Consider the following 19,318-nt stretch of genomic DNA (forward strand, 5'->3'; position numbering starts at 1 on the left):
GTAAAGTGAGGGTTAACTGTATACTGTACATACATACAGGTGCTCCTCTACTTACGAACGAGTTACATTCCTGAGGCTTGCTTGTAAGTCCAACTTTACTCTTGTAGATACAAAACATATTGTAAAATATGAAAAGATTATGGATATTTAGTACAGCTATACCCTTTAATACAGCCTTAAAACCTGGCTCACTCTTCTCCTCTTAGGTTATGTTTATTCTATCTGGAATTTTCTTCAAAATAATCCAATCTCATCCACATTAAACACCTGTTCTGGCAGGTAACTCCCCTCAGTGATGATGTTTGTATCTCTGAAAGTTTGTTACAGATATACACCATTAACATCGTTTCAGTCAATGTCATTAAGAAAATTAAAATATGTATGAAAATGGTAAATGTATATTAATTTTAAAAATTCACAACAAAGGCAGTCAATGCCTGACTGTGATAACAGCTGGCTGTGTAGGTAACCAGTGTGGGTGCCCTATTTTTTTTTATTGTTTGTTGGTTGGTTGATGCTCTTCCAACATTCATTTAAAATCCAATTATAAATTTATTTGAGCCCTAGAACAATGAGTGCATTATGCACCACTACTGGTTGTGCTCACGGAAAGAAGGGAAAAGTGTTACATTAGAATTTAAATTAGATGTGGTAAAAAAATTTGAAGAAGAACAGTGAGCTGTGGACATAACAAGAGCTGTTGATTTGCAGCCTACAACTGTAGGTAAGAACAAGTTGTGGAAATGCAGAAAATATTGAATCATCTTTTAAAAGTGTTATTCGATTATCTGCTTCAAAGTTAACTCGTAACAGAAGTGGCATTATGGAAAATAGGGAAGAATGCTGAACATGTTTTTGGTCTTTATTCAGTAATTGCGTGAGAAAATTTTTACCGGAAATGTACCCAAGGAACTCAACCCCTATTTATATTGTGTCTTTGGTAAAATCGTTTTCACTTAATGTCGTTACACTTAAAGTCGTGGTTTTCAGGAACCTAATAACGACGTTAATGTGCGAATTGGTGTACAGTTGGTAATATGTTTCTGAGTTCAGGGCTGAATAACCTGGCTGTCTCTGTAACCATCCCAACTGAGTTAACAGGTTATTCAACAGGTGACGGCTTAATAGCCACAGCTATTTGGTTGTTTGTTGTTGTGTTGTTTATCAACCCATAGTCAAGCTTCTCTCTGAAAGCATGTGCTGCCGCTTGATCCTCCAGTCGCTTGGTGTTAAAACCTCTTCTAGAGACTTGTTACCTTCGTCATTTTAGGGCGATTTGAAGGGAGAGTTGGCACTGATGAGCCAATGATCTGTGTCAGTGGTCTGAGCCACGCATATCTCGGATGATGAGAACATCTCGGCAATCTCTTTCTCTGACAGTAATATAGTCAATGAGATGCCAGATGCCAGAACCCTTGAACTTATCTGCCTGCCTAAACAAGGTGTTGGAGATAGTGAGGTTGTGTGCAGCACACTGCTGAGGGGAATAGGCTTTTGGGATTACATTTGCCCACTCCATTTCTCCTTATTTTTTCCAGCCATAAGTCAGCATCTCTGTCAACTCTGGTATTGAAGTCACCAAGGAGCACAATCTTATCTTCTCTGGGGATAAAGGTTAGCACTCTATCAAGGTTAGCATAAAAGGCCTCCTTGATGTCATCCTCTCCATCCAGTGTTGGGGCGTATGCACTGATGAAGAAGGCATAACGTAAGTAATTTTGTGGGACTCAGTGCATCATAAGGTGCTCATTGATCCCAACAGGCATTTCAGTTAGCCTGTGTAGGATGCATTGACGGATGACAAAGCTAACTCAATAAATGCGGTGTGTCTCTGCATCTGGCTTATCCTTCCAGAGTAAGCCCATTCTGCGAGTTGACCCTCATCTGGGAGCTGGGATTACACTAATGGCTGCTGTGTTGATGTTATACCTAGGCAGCTCTTTTGCAGTTCTTCTTTTGGATTGCTCATTTGTTCTAGTATCCAGAAGGGTCCTGTGTTTTTGACTGCATAAGGGTGACCTTATTGGGTGCAGTTGCCTAGTCAGGTTGGTTCTTTAAGCAGGTTATGTTTAGGGCACCTTTTCTAGTCCCTCCCCAAGTGGGGTGAGCAGAGTGGGTCCTGGAAAGGGCTGCCCTGTCACACAGACAGGACCGGATTGCACTTCTCCCTAGATACCAGTGGATAAATGACCATCTTATCTATGCCACCCATGTGCAGAGTTGTGACTAGAGACTCCCAACAGTCATCTCTGCCTGTCCCTATTCCCACTTGTCTGTTGCCATTGGACTTTTGGGGGTTTTGGAGTTCTGATGATGATGGAAAGTATGATGAGCTGGATGATGGCTGCACGTGAGTTGATTATGTGTTGAGGCAGGAGCTCAGGCTCTCCCTTTTCCTGATCCAGTGGTACAGGTAGCTGCAACAACTGGAGGGAGAGTTTAAATGGACTACCAATAGCCCTCTGGTGTAATGGTCAGCATGCTCGCCTCGCAAGCGAGTGGACCCGGGTTTGATCTCCGGGCAGGCTGAAACTATAGGTTTCTTTATGCCATTTTCCTCTGTCTACCCTGCAGTAATTGGGAACCTGGATGTTAATCGATTTGCGGATCGTATTCCGGGGTAATGGGTAGCCAGTGCAGTTGACAAGTTGTCCTGTCCTCTCAGACTATTCCTTGACACTGGGTCATGCAGCTCGTTAACTTAGGGTGTGGTTGTAGTGTTGGCAAAAGCTTACACCTTAAATAAAATCATACCTAGGTGGCCCTAGGGCAGGCCATCCTCGATTTTGAGGGGCTTCCATTATTATTTTACCTCCGAGGCCCACTGCTGCTCCGAGATCCCCGGTGGTCTAGCCTGGGCCGCGAGGCACCCAGTTACCGTGTGTTGCCACAAGGAGGCACAGCAGGAGTCTTGATGATGAAGAAGTTGTGTATTGGTAGGAAGACTTGTGCAAGGCTGCTTCCCTGATCACCACAAGAGCTTGCCAGTGGCATAGCTGAAAACGAGAGGAAGCATGCCGTGCCTACTCCTTAACGCTAACATAATATTGTCACACTAGACATATTACACTACCCTGTGGAGAACACACACACACACACACACACAAAAAGCTACTCACACACTGTAATAGTTTCCATTTATTTTGTTATTAATGTCCCTTTAAATTGATTGGTGAAAATTGATTTTAATAAAATAAAATACAGTAATCATAAGTCAGTTGTATTTTTAAACAAAATATACAGTGCTGACAATCAATTTCTTACCTTATCCTATGATGACTGTAACTGAGCGCAGTACAGCTATATTGTTGTAATGCAGCTGGGCTGAAGGGACCACACAGACCATGTCACGCCACTCCACAACAATAACAAATGATCTTCATGATTTGCAAGATTTTTTTTTTTTTTTTTTTACAAAGTTTTTGTCACATGACATTAGTAGCCAATCGTAGCTCATGAGCACTCTGGGCCTACCTACTCACCCAAGTGCTCGGCACATGTCAGCACTTGATGCAATCGCTCAGAAATTCATTCAGTTGCCCGGAATAGAGAGACTTTTCTTAGAATGCTGAAATTTTATTTTCCGGGTAATGGAAAGTTGCATGGATTGAAGATTCCAGCTAATGAGGAGATTACTATAGGATGTTTCTGATGTACTGTACTGTATGTTTACAAGTTGGCAGCATGTGAGTACATACTGTTTATTTCAATCTGGACATTTAATATTAATCTCCCTATGTTACCTCCTAATGTCTTTCTCACACCATATTACTGATATAATTTGAGTAAATATACTACAGTACATTATTTTGTTTATTTTACCTGAAATCAAAGGACATTACATTTTTTGCCTCAAGTTGAGTGTAAAAAATTATTATAGGTACAAAATAATGCTTCAAAAAAATTTGTGGATAAATACTTAATTTTAATTTTTTCTTCATATTTTTCTCCCAGGTGTCAGATGTTTTTGAAAGCTATTAGTGTGTTATGGAGCCTCTGGTTTTGCCTTGATTAAATAGTAGTAAAAATGACCAGATACCATTTTCATATTTTACTGGAGAAATTACTCTCCTAGGGGATGCAACTTGGAAACAAAATATGCATCCATAAGTAATCCGGCTCTTATTTTAAAGTGCTCTCCATGCTTTCCATTAAAATTGGTAATTGTTCTATACTCCAGCTTTTAACTTGCTCTGGGCTACTGTTCAACTCTAATTGTGCTCACTTTGAGTGTAGCAGTTCTCATCTGACTGTACGGTGTATACTGTAAATATAACTTTTTTTTTTAGTTATATACGTCTGTCTTATTTAAAATGATCAGAATGACATTTTTAGTAGTATGTGGTTAATTGAAGTTACAGTATCCTTGAAATGTCCATTACAGAAGGGATGGATAAAATTTACAGGGACAAAAAATTATGATAGAGCTTTGTTTTTACTTTGATGCAACAGATTTATAATTTAAGTACAGTATTATTGTTTTTTTTTAATTTGAACTTCCTTCTTTCTTTTTTTTTCCATTTTTAGGAAGGTGTTGGTTGATAAACAATTAGAACAACCCATTGGCTTAGCTGTACATGAAGACTTCCTCTACTGGGTGGATCCAGAATTATATGTGGTAGAGCGAGTCAATAAATTCACTGGCCAACAAAGGGAGGAAGTGCAAGGCCGGATATCACACCTGTCTGACATCATTGCAGTAACACCCTACCTATCACAGGTAATATAGGCTTAAACGCACACACACACACACACACACACACATATATATATATATATATATATATATATATATATATATATATATATATATATATATATATATATATATATATATATATATATATATATATATATATATATATATATATATATATATATATATATATATATATATATATACAGTGACCCCTCGTTAACGAACTCAATCCGTTCCAGAAGGTCGTTCGTTCGTTCGTTAACCGAAAAGTTCGTTAACCGAAACCATTGTTTCAATGGGTTTTTGGGTAATTGGTTCCAGCTCACCGAAAATTTCCTAAATTCAACAAAAATGGTAGAAAAGTTCACTTACTTTGAGGTGTGTATGTAGAAGGCTCCTGGATGATGATGATGATGATGGGATTTAGAATGGGGGTGGAGGAGAAGGAAGAAGAGAAGGCATTGGGGTGGAAGAGAAGTCACCCCATGGCGCCATTTCACCCATAAAATTTTAGCTCTCTTGGTGTAATTCAAGATTATTTTCTTTAAATCAACACTGCACTGCATTATATATTGTCAATATGTAAAATATATTTCAAAATGACCAATAATTTGCTTGGAAACACAGAAAAAAGCGTTTAGTTGAAGAGAGTCTCAAGCAAGATGTTACCTCCAGTGAAAACAGAGACTAACTCCTGTTTGCTGTGTTAAGAGGCTGGATGCCGCGCATTAAACTAGTCACTTTACCTTCAATTATGTTCAATAATTGTTAAAATGACTAAAAAATTGAATATTAAACTTTTAAAATTATTGAATAGTATAAACTTCTTGATATTTACTAAAATAGTAAGGAATTTAAGCCCTAGAACCGATTAATGTATTGGCGGACTGATACTAAAGCTGGTTGCCCGGTCAGTGCAAGTGAAAACATGTTGAGGTCGGTTCGTAAGAACTTCGTTAACCGAATTTTTTTTCGTTAACCAAATTGAAGATCCTTATGGAAGGCAGTTCGTTAATCGAAATTACGTTAAACGAGGGGTCACTGTATATATATATATATATATATATATATCCACAAGAAAACACGAAGTTCCCAAGCGCTTTCGTGTAATTCACATCTTCAGGGGTAAGTACAGACTTAGGAGTAATACTTGACAAGGCTAATGTATACCTGACTATGGACAGCTGCTGTACATAGAGATGGCATGGTCAATTTTTTATTAAGAAGATTAGTAAGGGTCACTGCCTTATGACCGGAACATTGTGGACACCTGCTGTCCCCTAGGGACTTGATCTCACTCTCCTCTTCTGTATATATTAGCCTTGTCAAGTATTACTCCTTTGTCTCTACTCACACATATATATATATATATATATATATATATATATATATATATATATATATATATATATATATATATATATATATATATATATATATATATATATATATATATATATATATATATGTGTAATATGTAATGTGTAATATTCCTTGTCTTTTGGTTATACCCAAAATTCTAATGCTGTACAAATATTTGGAATTATAATCAAATAATGTGGAATGTATCAAACATCTGTTGTAAATTAAAACTGCACAGACTGCCATTCGGAGAAAAATTAATGGATGATGTTAATGCTTTTCATGTCCGTGTAAAGATTGATTCATAATTTTTCCTTTCAAAGATGATGAAAGAACACCCATGCCACAATGGAAGTGAGTGTAGTCATTTGTGTCTTGAGAAAGATCAGGAACAGCGGTGTGCATGTCCTGCAGGCAAGTCACTAGCAGATGACTTAAAGACTTGCATCAATCCCCCTAGCTGCCACCCTGAAGAATTTCGCTGCCACTCAGGATCAGTTGGTTGCATTCCGCTCAAATGGAGGTGAGCGCCCTTCTTACTATTATGTCATTATTCACTGCATCTTTTCCATTTAGCAATTTCTCCCATGCAGCACTTTCAAATACAGTGGAGTCTCATTTTGCGTGGGAATATTATACTGATATATGTCCGTGCATTGGAAATCCGTCCAAGCAATGCCATTTAACACGCATTAAAATCACTATACTGTACTGGAATTGTCAGACCTTTACTCAAGAATGACTTTGAGTAACAGGCACAGACTTCTGAATCTCCAGGTGGGTGATGCTGACAGCAGACAATATTTTCTCCCAGTATTTCCTGACTTCTGATGGTGGATTTGTTGACTTTATAATGGCATGCCATGTCGCATATCCTCGTCCCAACTTAAGAGTTTCTTCAAAATTTCGACCTCGGCATAAGAGATAGCCTGCCGCAACCCACCTCATTTGCCCTGAGGCCCACGAGTGTTCCCGTCTAGGTCAGCCATGGTAACACCCAGGTAGCAAGGATGGACAGAGTGAGGCGCACTGCAAGCAGGAGCGAGCAAGAGTACATAATGACACCCGAGTTTAAGTGTCTACTTCGGAAAGTTACAGGAAGCCAAAATTGCCCCAAAACGAAGTAAACGCCTCCCCATAACACATTTATTTCCTCTATATGCTTTTATTTTTCTTATTTTATAGTTTTATATTATATTTTCCATACTTCTAAGCCACATTAGAGCATTGTAATGATTGATTCTTAAATTTATAGTTTCATTACAAGTAACAATATACAAGGCGGCTTGGCTCACGAGTCAGCCACGTAGTTTATAGCCAAGGCCTTGGCTAGAACTGCCTCCATAGATACACGTTCACTTCTCAAACATACACACCCATGCTCTTCATTCTTTTAGTTTATGATTTTATATTATATTATCTTTATTTCTAAGCTATATCATATATATAGAATAGAGTAATTGTTAAAAAAGTCCTTTTTCTGGGACCCGTGCCGGGAGGTGGCTGGCTGACATGCCAGTCAGCTGTGGCCTGTGAGAGATGGTACATTTAATGCTTGTTGCCATTGTTATATATAATGAAAATGTAAAGGTTGTGGAAAAAATCATTGCAATACTCTAAAGTGATTTAGAAAGAAAGAAAATATAATATATAACTATAATATAAGAATTATGAAGAGCACGGGCGTGTATTCTGTGTGAGAGGATCGTAAGTGTGGAAGCAGTGGGCAGTTTGTCAATAGCGCATCTGGCGACTCAGCTGGTTAGGTCTATTTCAGAGTAAATGCACACCACACAACCACCTCTGCTTTACATTTACTTTATCCTCTTTGCCACTGACTGTCAAGTTGATTTCAGCAGAGAATATTTCGGAAAAAGATTGAAAGCATAAAAAAATTAAAAGTTATACAAGATGGTTAATACATGTTGTCATTGTTACCTACAGCATACCCTTACAATTCGGGGATTTTTAATTTGTGGCCTTTGATTATTCGTGGATGACACCCTGGATGTAACCAAGAATGCCTGTGGGTAGCTTTAAAGTTGCCGGCATTTTCACGGCTGGGATGGAGACCCCGCAAGTTTTATGGCGTCCCGCAACGTGTCTCCCTTGTCCCAGGCAGCTGGGCCATATGCACTCACTCCGCCTCAGTCTGTTAAACACTTGTCTGTTTCGCATGTGTGCTACTCTGCTCTCTTAGTAACTATGCTCATCATGCTTGTGATGGCTCTCAAACCCCCTCAACCACCTTCATCCAGCTGCAGGAAGGTGCCCAACCAAGTGAAGAGAGAAAAGGTCATGTATTTCTCCCATATGTATGCCTGGCAATGGGAGCTGGTAAGGGGAGTGAGCGACTGCTAGTTAGTATGTCGTCTACATTTGTAACTCCTCACTCCCTGCAATATTTCACTGGATTTACTGCTACAGTAAGCCCCCATTGAACAAAAGGGTTAGGTTCCACTAAAATGCCTTCATTAGGTGGATTATGTTCATCGAAACCATTTTTCCCATCTAAATTAATGTAATAAGGGGGGTGTGTTCCTGTACTAAGCTTTGTGATAGAATAATATACTGTGCTAAACTCTGTGACAAAATAATTGCAACATCAAAATACTGTAGATAAAAACAATAAAACATGTAAAACATCACCTTCAGCGTTACCCCAAAGTAGTGTCAGATGGTGTTTTGCTGCTTTAAACCCTGGTGCTGTTTTTTCTTCTTGGTCAGTGTATGTTCTGGAGGGCATTCACTTCCAATAGAGTCCAGTTTCATCAATGTTGGCCACCTGTTTTGCACTACAGACACCACACTTCATAATTTCTTTTAATGTTTCTGGGAAACTTCTTGCAGCCAACTCATCCGCACTGGCTGCTTCACCCGTCACACGAATATCATGAAGGTTTGCACGTTTCTTAAACCTATTGAACCAGACACGACTAGCAGTAAAAGTCTGCAGCCTCTGAACTCTGCCCAGGCTGTCTTTGACGCAACCTTTCCATAGTGACCGAATCTTCTCCTGGATCACAGATAAGGAGAGAGAGGCATGTGCTGTGTGCGGTCCTCAATCCACACTAAGAGAAGTTGCTCCATATTCTCCATGACATTATCAGGACTATGACACAGTATCATTGCACCAGTAGGGGTCACTGATTAGCCAACCTCTTTGAACCTTGGTGCGTTCTATATAATTGTCCCCACTGTAGACACACTAAGTCCCAGAACACAGCCAATTTCTGTTGGACCCTGACCACTCTCATTACGGTGAATAATGTCCAATTTTAAGGCTAGAGTCGCCCTCTTTCTCCTCTGGGCTGGTGTACCTGCAGGTGCTGAAGTGCCAGATCCCCTACCAGACATTGTTGAGAGAACACGGTACTTGTACACTGTAAAATATTGTAACAGGCATCACAAGCGTGAATTGAAGCTGTGGCGCCAAACAAAGACGCCTCTAGGCTGTTGCGTAGTACCGAAAACACGTGTTATTGTGCATTGATGTTGCATTCCCAAAGCAGATCAAAGAACATTTTAGGCCCCTGGGCGCTGGTTGACTGATCAGTTGCACTGGACACAGTTGTCCGAGGAGGTGGGAAACATAAGCAGTTGTTGGTTGTTGTTTGTGGGAATATTTCATTCACTCTAGTAATGATACAATGTTTCTTATTATGTTATCGTAGGTAAATTCATGGTTTACGTAATTTGTTTATCACTGGGCCCATCACCGTTTTCAAATTAGACTACAAGATATGTATTTCTCTCGTACGCATTTCGATCATACGCCTGGCAACGGGTGTGAGAAGAGTGATTGCTAGCTGAGCATATTCTGCACTAACCCCCCTTTCCTTCCTGCCATATTTCACTGGATTTACTCTAAGTTACATAAATTTTGAATTGTGTAGTGAGAATAACAAATAAACAATGTACAGTACTGTACAATATTGTACTATCATGAATGACAGTCATAGTAGAGTGAGTAGGGGGCAGTGTCGGTGAGATGCAGTGGGTGGGAGGGAGGGAGGAAGATGGGAAGTGGGTGGGAGGCAGTGGATATCGTGCTAATCTGGTCTGGCTAAAGCAAAGTCATCACTGAAATTATTATTTAGTTGGTGATAATAGAGGTAGTGGTGGTGTTGATGGCAATCATGGAGCTGGTGGTGGAGGAGGGATGCATCAATCAGTTTGTTGGTAACACTGGCTGCAGCCACAATTGAACAGCTGATGTGTACCCACAATATTGAGTGTAAGTTTAAATGAACGTCATATTCCTTCTACATTACTTTACATTAATTTTAAATTGTGGAGTAAGAATAACAAATAAGTAATGTATAGTATTGTACTATCTTGAATGACGGTCATAGAAAGAGTGAGAGAGGCAGTGGGTGGGAGGGAGGAAGGTGAAATTATGATTTAGGTGATGATTGTAGAGGTAGTGGTGGTTATGGAGCTGGTGGTGAGAAAGCAGAAAGGTTGGGGTGACATACCTTTCATAATAGTAGAACTTTTTTTGTTAATTGGCAAAGTGGTAGTAAAACTTGCTTTCTTAATAGTGTGGTTTTGTTCAAAGGATTAACGTTCAGTGGGGGGTCTCACCGTTTACAGTATTAGTGTTTACTGATAGAATAGTGATTAATTGTGGCATTGTAGCTAGGTTAGCTGGTCATTGTAACCACCAGGCTGTGAGGTGCTATGGTTTTTTCAGCTTGTATTTTTGGGTAGATATAAATAACTTTCTTCATTTATTTTTACTCAGTTACAGACACACACCATCTTGAATACATATTGTGAAAAAGGTAAAAGAAATAATTATGTTAATGCTAAAAAATTTATGTCAACTGCAAACAATGGGATGTTTATACTGTACTCATATTAATTGTAATCTTGCAAGAGTTCCAGCAATGTAAGTTTTATTCTGCTAAGTCAAGTCAATGACATTTTATAAGCAAAAAATTCAACTCCCTCTACTGTATAATGCTGAGTCCCTGACCCCTCCCCCGTTTACCGACAACCACTCGGTAATCACCCCTCTTGGCTGCCATCACCCTACCTCCCCTTCCCTCCTCTCCCCTCCCAGCCAGAAGGTGATCAGGATTTTTAGGGTGAAGGTAGTTTTAGGCTTAAAATTTTTCTCTTAAAAAATTTCACAGACTTGCCTTAGCAGAATATAACTTGCATTGCTGGAATTCTTGTAAGATAGCGATTAATTTGAGTATAAATATCCCATAGTTTGCACTGGATATAAAATTTTTAGTCCTTTAGCTTATTACATATGAGTACAAATTGAGTACAGTAATATGTTGTTCAACATTATAGCTTTTTAGTAATTAACTAAGTACATTTGCATACAAGTTGTAATAATTATAATGATTTTTCCACAACTTTTATAAATTCAGTTGCCTCAGAAGATGTCTTGAATACGAAAGCTAAGGTGCTCCAGTGTTTCCCTTTTCCCTGTGTGGTTTTATGAAGATTTATCTTGTCCATGTTTCCATTATGGATGTACAGTCGGCCACAGGAATAAGTATACACACTGTAGCTGTAAGGTCCGAAAATGGTCTGGTAACGTTGAAACTGCGCATGCATACGCATGATGAAACTCAGCTCCCCCCACCTGTTATCTCTAACTAGTTTCTGTTTCCCCTTCTTCATTCTTCTATTTACTCCTCTTCCTTCCTTTACTAATCCAAACGTCAGTAAAAAAAAAGTAGGGTAAGAGAAAAAGTGGGGAAGGAGGAAGGAGCTGTATGGTAACTGCAATCCCATTTGGCAACAAGTTTACTTCCATTGGATACAATATATTACTTGTAATATAAACACAAGACACTAGTATAATATTCACAACAAATGTATTTATAACGTATATGTAGGAATAAAACATAAATTACTGGTCATTTTGTAATCTTGTCTGTTCTGTTCAGGACAGTGTTACCAGATATTTTGTCTCAAACACAAGCCGTAGGTGTACTTATTCTTGTGGCCAACTGTACATGAGAGAGAGAGAGATTTAACGGTTAACAAATTTATTGACAAGGCCTGGAGTACAGTTTGCCTATTCTTAGTAATTCAGTCAGGTCTTGACACTGAGGGTGCTATCACTTCTCACTGCCACACAGGACACAGAAGATCATACACAAATAAATAGATCATATTCATTAACAGCTATATATAGGCCAGAGTCATGTGAGTGATATCACTGTTCACTGCCATGCAGGACAGTGGTTCATATACATTAGGAGTCATATTCTAATTGAAGACTAATCATTGTGGGCTAGCAAATTTTGGATAAACAGCAAGAATGTCCTCAAGCACCCCTGATTCAATGTTCATGATACAATAAGCCAGGTGGCCTGAAGTCTATGACAGTGTCACATTCAATAATATAGTGGTCAAGGTATGCTTTAAAGGTTTATCACAAAGTTTACATTCCGAGTGTTCCGGTATGGGTACAGCGTCACTTGCCAGATGTGTCTGTATCCTAGCCTAATTCTGTCCACGACTACATCACATTGTCTAGTTCTGTCCTTATGCTGGCCATACCGGCACCTCTTGTCACAAAATCTTTCATATTTACTAATGCTACAACTACCAGGTCTCTGCATTTCTCAGTTCTTCTCGATCAGAGTTCATGATTTTGACTTGAATGTTTTTAAGTGCAGCATTGGACAGGCCAAGGTCACAGAGAGAGAGAGAGAGATCATGTACAGGATGTGTGTGTAAGCCTACCCAGCCTCCTCTCAGTGGAGATGTTTGGGTGAAAATATTGCATTATTATTCAGCTTGTCATGTAATTTTGATGACAAATTATATATAATATTTTTTTCTAGTGTTGAATATTTTGTATTATCAATAATAAAACATACACCAGCCAGCCTCCCTCCCCCCTCCCTCTAACTCAGTGTCTCACAAGACTTTAAGCTCTAGATGTTGTGGTGTTGAAGTTTTAATTAATGAATAATAACTGGCCTAAGGTTAAAAATGCTTTGAAAGCATTTGAGGTGGATGTTGGGTAGATGATTAATGGGTCTCTGTTTTTTACCTGGCCTGTTGTTATGTCACCCATTTTTTTATAAGCTCTTCTTTCGTTTACAGTGGAGGTATTGTATGGATTAGTGGATCCCATGTTATTGACCTGACCTGATGTTATATATATAAGCTTCCCTCAGTCCCTTTAAATTCAGTTGCCTCTGAAGATGTCTTGAATATAGACGAAAGCCAAGGTGCTCCATTGTAGTTAGTTGACCGAGAGGAAGCAGTGAACAACACACATGGTGGCAGCAGGACACAGACTGAGTGATTGTAAACAAATCCGACGTGTGGCACATTTGGTGCAGAATTTAACAAAGTCACGCTCGATTTCGTGAAATAGTTTGGTAAATCGAGCAAAAATAATGGAAATTCGATTTAGTGGAAATTTCAGTTTAAAGGAAAAGGGTGGCTCGAATTTGTCTGTTAAATCGAGAAAATATTGTATGTGTACTGTACATGTAATTACTAATTTAAAAAAAAATATCACTTACCATCACTGTAGGCGAAGAATGAAGCATTGTAGTAGATGACACTGACGCATGGTTGGGGACACAGAGGAATGGTAGGTGACACGGGAGAATGGTAGGTGATGCAGGAGAATGGTAGGTGATGCAGGAGAATGGTAGGTGACACAGGAGAATGGTAGGTGACGCAGGAGAATGGTAGGTGATGCAGGAGAATGGTAGGTGATGCAGGAGAATGGTATGTGACACAGGAGAAGGGTAGGTGATAGAGGGGAAACGGTACATAAACAGTGAACAGTACGGCACTTATGTATACTACTGTAATTTGGTCACGTACAAAATAAAGAAACAATTTTAAAAAAGTAACTGATTCTCTACGTATAATTCAAGTTTGAATACTGTATGTACATAAACATGTAACTTATATCACTAAGGATATTATTGTCCACCTTAGTGAAACTGTTTTCTTTACTACAGAGCAAAAGAGTAAAAATTAAAATACTCTAGTGTGGCTTCAAAATAAAGAAAATATAATATAAAATTATAAAATATGAAAAAAGTGTGGGTGCATGCATGTGCATGTGTGTGTGTCGTGCATTGCCTTCGTCCGCCGGTGTAATCATTGGGTTCCAATGGTGGTCAGCTTTTCCGCTTATACCTCCGTTGGGGTCTTGTTAAAGCTCCGTAAGCATATCTGCCTGATGCGGGGCTCCACCACAGATTTTTCGTTCAGGGTTTACTCCCGTAGCCTTATGCCTACCAAGGTTAATCCGCAAGGCAGCGGGGCAGTGGTTGGAAGGTGCCAGGACGTGTCCACATGCTAGTGGGCCTATGCACCGTCCCTCTGGGGCCCACTGCTACTCTGAGATCCCCTGCTTGTCTATCCTGGGCCCACGAGGCACCCAGTAACTGTGTGTTGCCACGAGGAGACACAGCAGGAGTCTTGATGGTAAAGAGGCTGTGTACTGGCAGGGGAAACTTATGCAAGTTGCTTCCCTGTTCGCCACGAGGACTAGCCATCGGCGGCAGCTGAAAGCAAGAGGAAGCAAGCAGTGCTTGCACCTTAACACTAACATAATGCTGCCAGACTAGATGTATTTCACCACCCTGTGTGTGAACACACACACACACACAGGGGTCTGGCTATACCTTTTTCTGGAATGGTCAGCCTACTGTGGAGAGAAATCGCATTTATGAAGTTGGCTTTGCCATCCACCAACACATCCTACAGAGGCACTCTGAAATGCCTGTTGGGATCAACGAGCACCTCATGACGCTCCGAATTGAACTGAATCACTCACGTCATGCCTTTTTCATCAGTGCATACTCCCCAACACTGGATGCAGAGGATGACATCAAGGAGGCCTTTTACGCTAACCTCTATCCCCAGAGAAGACAAGATTGTGCTTCATGGTGACTTCAATGCCAGAGTTGGCAGAGATGCTGACATTTGGCAGGGAACCGTAGGGAGAAATGGACTAGGCAAATGTAACCCCAATGGCTACTCCTCAGCAAGTGGGCTGCACACAGCCTCACTATCACCAATACCTTGTTTGGGCAAGCCAACAAGCTCAAGGGTTCATGGCAACACCCACGATCCAAACACTGGCTTCTCATTAATTACATCATTGTCAGAAAAAGAGATCGCCGAGATGTCCTATCACCCGTGCCATGCGTGGCTCAGACCACTGCGACACTGATCATCGGATTGTCAGAGCCAAGCTATCACTTCACATCGCCCCAAAATGGCGAAGGTAGCAAGCCTCCAGAAGAGGTTTTAACGTAGTCTACGTTCCATCTCCGTGTTCGCTGGGAAGACAAGAGAACAAATGCCAGTATTCTTGCTGACACCAACTGTAGGAGCATCGAGGCTACCATTTTCCTTGAACAACTACGTTAGACTGGCCATGTTACCCACATGGACGACAGTAGACTGCCAAAGCAGCTACTTTACAGTCACCTAACGAATAGTAAGCGTAACACTAGCATGCAATTGAGAACGCATAGGCATAGTCTTAAGACAAACCTGAAAAGTGCCATATCAACCCCCTCGCCTGGGAGTCGATTATCCACATCGTAACACTTGGAGGAGCACCACACGAGAAGGTGCCAATACTTTTGAGTCAGCCCGATTGCAGACTGAGGCAGACAAGCGCCAATGCCGGAAAGATGCTGCCACTGCCCCTCCCACACTAGATGCAGCTCCCCACATGTGCAACATCTGTGATCGACCCAGTCGGTTTCGTATCGACCTCTTTGGTCTCCTCAAAACTCACCAACCTAGGTGACATCCCTAATAACTCAAATTATTGTATCATAGCTAGATGATCGTCATACAGTGGTCCCTCGGTTAACGAGCACAATCCGTTCTAGAAGGTTGCTTGTTAACAGAAAAACTCGTTAACTGAAACCATTGTTTCAATGGGTTTTGGGGTAATTGGTTCCAGCTCACCGAAAATTGCCTAAATTCAACAAAAAAGGTAGAAAAGTACACGTTGAGGTGTGTATGTAGAAGGCTCCTGGATGATGATGATGATGGGAATTAGAATGGGGGTGGAGAAGAAGAGAAGGCATTGGGGTGGAAGAGAAGTCACCCCATGGAGCCATTTCACCCATAAAATTTTAGTTCTCTTGGTGTAATTCAAGATTATTTTCTTTAAATCAACACTGCACTGCATTATATATTGTCAATATGTAAAATAAATTTCAAGTGACTAATAATTTGCTTGGAAACACAGAAAAAATGCATTTAGTTGAAGAGTCTCTCTCAAGCAAGATGTTACCTCCACTGTGTGTTGGCAGGCTGGATGGCATGTTCAATAATTGTTAAAATTACTAAAAAATTTAATATTAAACTTTTAAAATTATTGAATAGTATAAACTTCTTGATATTTACTAAAATGGTAAGGAATTTAAGCCCTAGAACCAATTACTGTACTGGCGGACTAATACTACAGCTGGTGGACCGCCAAATGCAAGTCGGCTCGTAAGAAACTCGTTAATCGAGGGATTGCTCGTTAACCGAAGTTAAGAATCTTATGGAAGGTAACTCGTTAACCGAAATCTCGTTAACCGAGGCACTCGTTAACCGAGGGACCACTGTACTCAATTCAGAGTGACAGCAAAGTAGTAGTAGAGACAGTCTAGGGTGGCAAGTTCAAGTCTGTACCAATCTTTGCTGATCCATCACCACTCTTATTACTTCTTATTATGCCTTATCACATCACATCAAGCTGCCCCTAAGAGGGGGGCATGATTGCATAACACTAATTCAGAAATACAGTAATGAAAAAACACGAATTCAGAGACACATGGTAAGGATAAACAAGTGCAGAGAGACAGGAATGAGTCAGACAGTGTACAGAAACTTCTCAGGGCAAGAATTCGCACCACGTCACCGCCCACTAAATTCAAAATAACTGCCGCTCCTCTCCTGATCATTGGATTTCCGGGGTATCAACGAAACTTGCGGAGGTATTTCCCATAATGTAATCGTCGGTTAATGGCACGTCAGTTTTCGGGGTACACCTGTATATTTTTAATCAGCTCATTATTTTGGGAACAATTAATTAGTCAGGAGGTTTTATATGTGGAAATACAAACTTTGTTTAGTTTTCATTAGGAGAGTTTGATATGTTTGTTCCCACTTTCAGATGTGATGGACAGTCAGAGTGTGAAGACAAGAGTGATGAGCTCAGTTGTCCACTACCCATGTGTCCCTCTCAGTTTCGGTGTACAAACAGTCAGTGCATTGGTGAGTAGTGAAATATTTACAGTTTGTAGCCCCTAACTGTCTGGGGGAATTGGTAATATTCTTTTTTATAAATAATATATATACTGTACACTATATAATATATATATGTGTTAGGCTCAAGAAGAGAATAACGACCACAATGCATTGTGATTTAGAAAATGACCAGAAAGGAAAATTTTGCTATAGGTTAGGTTTGATTATAACAGATTTGTTAAGATTAGTTTGAGAAAACGATAGATTTTTTATTTATTGTTATTATTTTCAATCCAGAATGCGTCGTCTAGCTTTATACCTAGGTATGTAAATGCTTAGCATTAACTCATATATATATATATATATATATATATATATATATATATATATATATATATATATATATATATATACAGTATATATATATATATATATATATATATATATATATATATATATATATATATATATATATATATATATATATATATATATATATATATATATATATATATATATATATATATATATATATATATATATATATATATATATATATATATATACAGTATTACCCCGCTTAACGCGCTTTCACTTAACGCGTTTTCGCATATACGCGGTGCCTTGCCAAAGCTGAACTTTCACTTAACGCGGATTTTTCCACAGCAACGCGGTGAGTGTCCGGCTCGAGAGCTATTTTTAGATTCGCACCACCCCCCACCCGCCACCCTGCCTGACTGCCTGTTTTAGCTCATAAAATTCATACAAATTACCCAGCCAGAATATAGTTTACATTGCTGGAATTCTTATAATTTGGTGATCATTTTGAATATAAACAACATATTTTTTGCATTAAACATACAATTTTTAGATAAAATGTTTAATCTGAGTAAGTATGTTATCTTTTGTCCAAAATATATGACATTTATATTCAAAATATTCCTGGTCTTACAAGGAATCCAGCAATGTCAATTATATTATCCTAACTTTAGTTTGAGGTATTATTTATTAAAATTTAGTGGTTATCCCACACATCTCCTTGGGACGGTTGGTGGGGGGTGGGGGGGAGGGAGGGACCAACCGACCGACCATCTGTTACCCGGTGAAGAATTATTTTTTTTTAACTGAAGATATTTGTTTTAGCTCATAAAATTCATACAAATTACCCGGTCAGAATATAATTTACATTGCTGGAATTCTTATAATTTGGTGATCATTTTGAATATAAACAACATATTTTTTGCATTAAACATACAATTTTTAGATAAAATGTTTAATCTGAGTAAGTATGTTATCTTTTGTCCAAAATATATGACATTTATATTCAAAATATTCCTGGTCTTACAAGGAATCCAGCAATGTCAATTATATTATCCTAACTTTAATCTGAGGTATTATTTAATACTAAATGTTAAAAACTCTTGAATGGAGGATTGGTGGGGGGTGGGGGGAGGGTTGGGACTGACCGCCCGGTTGGAAGAGGGGGGGAAGGCAAGGTGGGGTACTTTGATTGACAGATAGTGTTGAAGAATATATTTTTTTTTTTATTAACTGTAGATATTTGTTTTAGCTCATAAAATTCATACAAATTATCCGGCCAGAATATAATTTACATTGCTGGAATTCTTATAATTTGGTGATCATTTTGAATATAAACAACATATTTTTTGCATTAAACATACAATTTTTAGATAAAATGTTTAATCTGAGTAAGTATGTTATCTTTTGTGAAAAATATATGACATTTATATTCAAAATATTCCTGGTCTTACAAGGAATCCAGCAATGTCAATTATATTTTCCTAACTTTAGTTTGAGGTTATCCCACACATCTCCTTGGGACGGTTGGTGGGGGGTGGGGGGGGGGAGGGAGGGACCGACCGACCATCTGTTAGCTGGCTGTGTACTGTAGTGTGAGAGGGGGAGGGAGTTGAGTCCATTATTTGAATGGACATTAACTTGGCGACTGTATTTCTCTTAAGTATTAATTGTGTGCATGTACCATCATAAAATTAAGATGTTATTTTTACTACAACATAGTTATTT

General features: G+C 39.2%; 1 protein-coding gene across 1 annotated transcript in view; it reads left to right on the forward strand.

Annotated features, from left to right (window-relative positions):
* The window catches only part of LOC121873152 (low-density lipoprotein receptor-related protein 6-like), a 197,415-nt gene that overhangs the window by 164,034 nt on the left and 14,063 nt on the right, over positions 1-19,318 (forward strand). Inside the window, 3 exon segments of the mRNA XM_042376470.1 lie at positions 4,528-4,720; positions 6,385-6,584; positions 17,199-17,299. Coding sequence (XP_042232404.1) covers positions 4,528-4,720; positions 6,385-6,584; positions 17,199-17,299 — 494 coding nt within the window.

The sequence above is a fragment of the Homarus americanus genome, unplaced genomic scaffold, assembly GCF_018991925.1.
Source record: "Homarus americanus isolate GMGI-L3 unplaced genomic scaffold, GMGI_Hamer_2.0 scaffold32929, whole genome shotgun sequence".
NCBI classification, from domain to species: Eukaryota; Metazoa; Arthropoda; class Malacostraca; order Decapoda; family Nephropidae; genus Homarus; species Homarus americanus.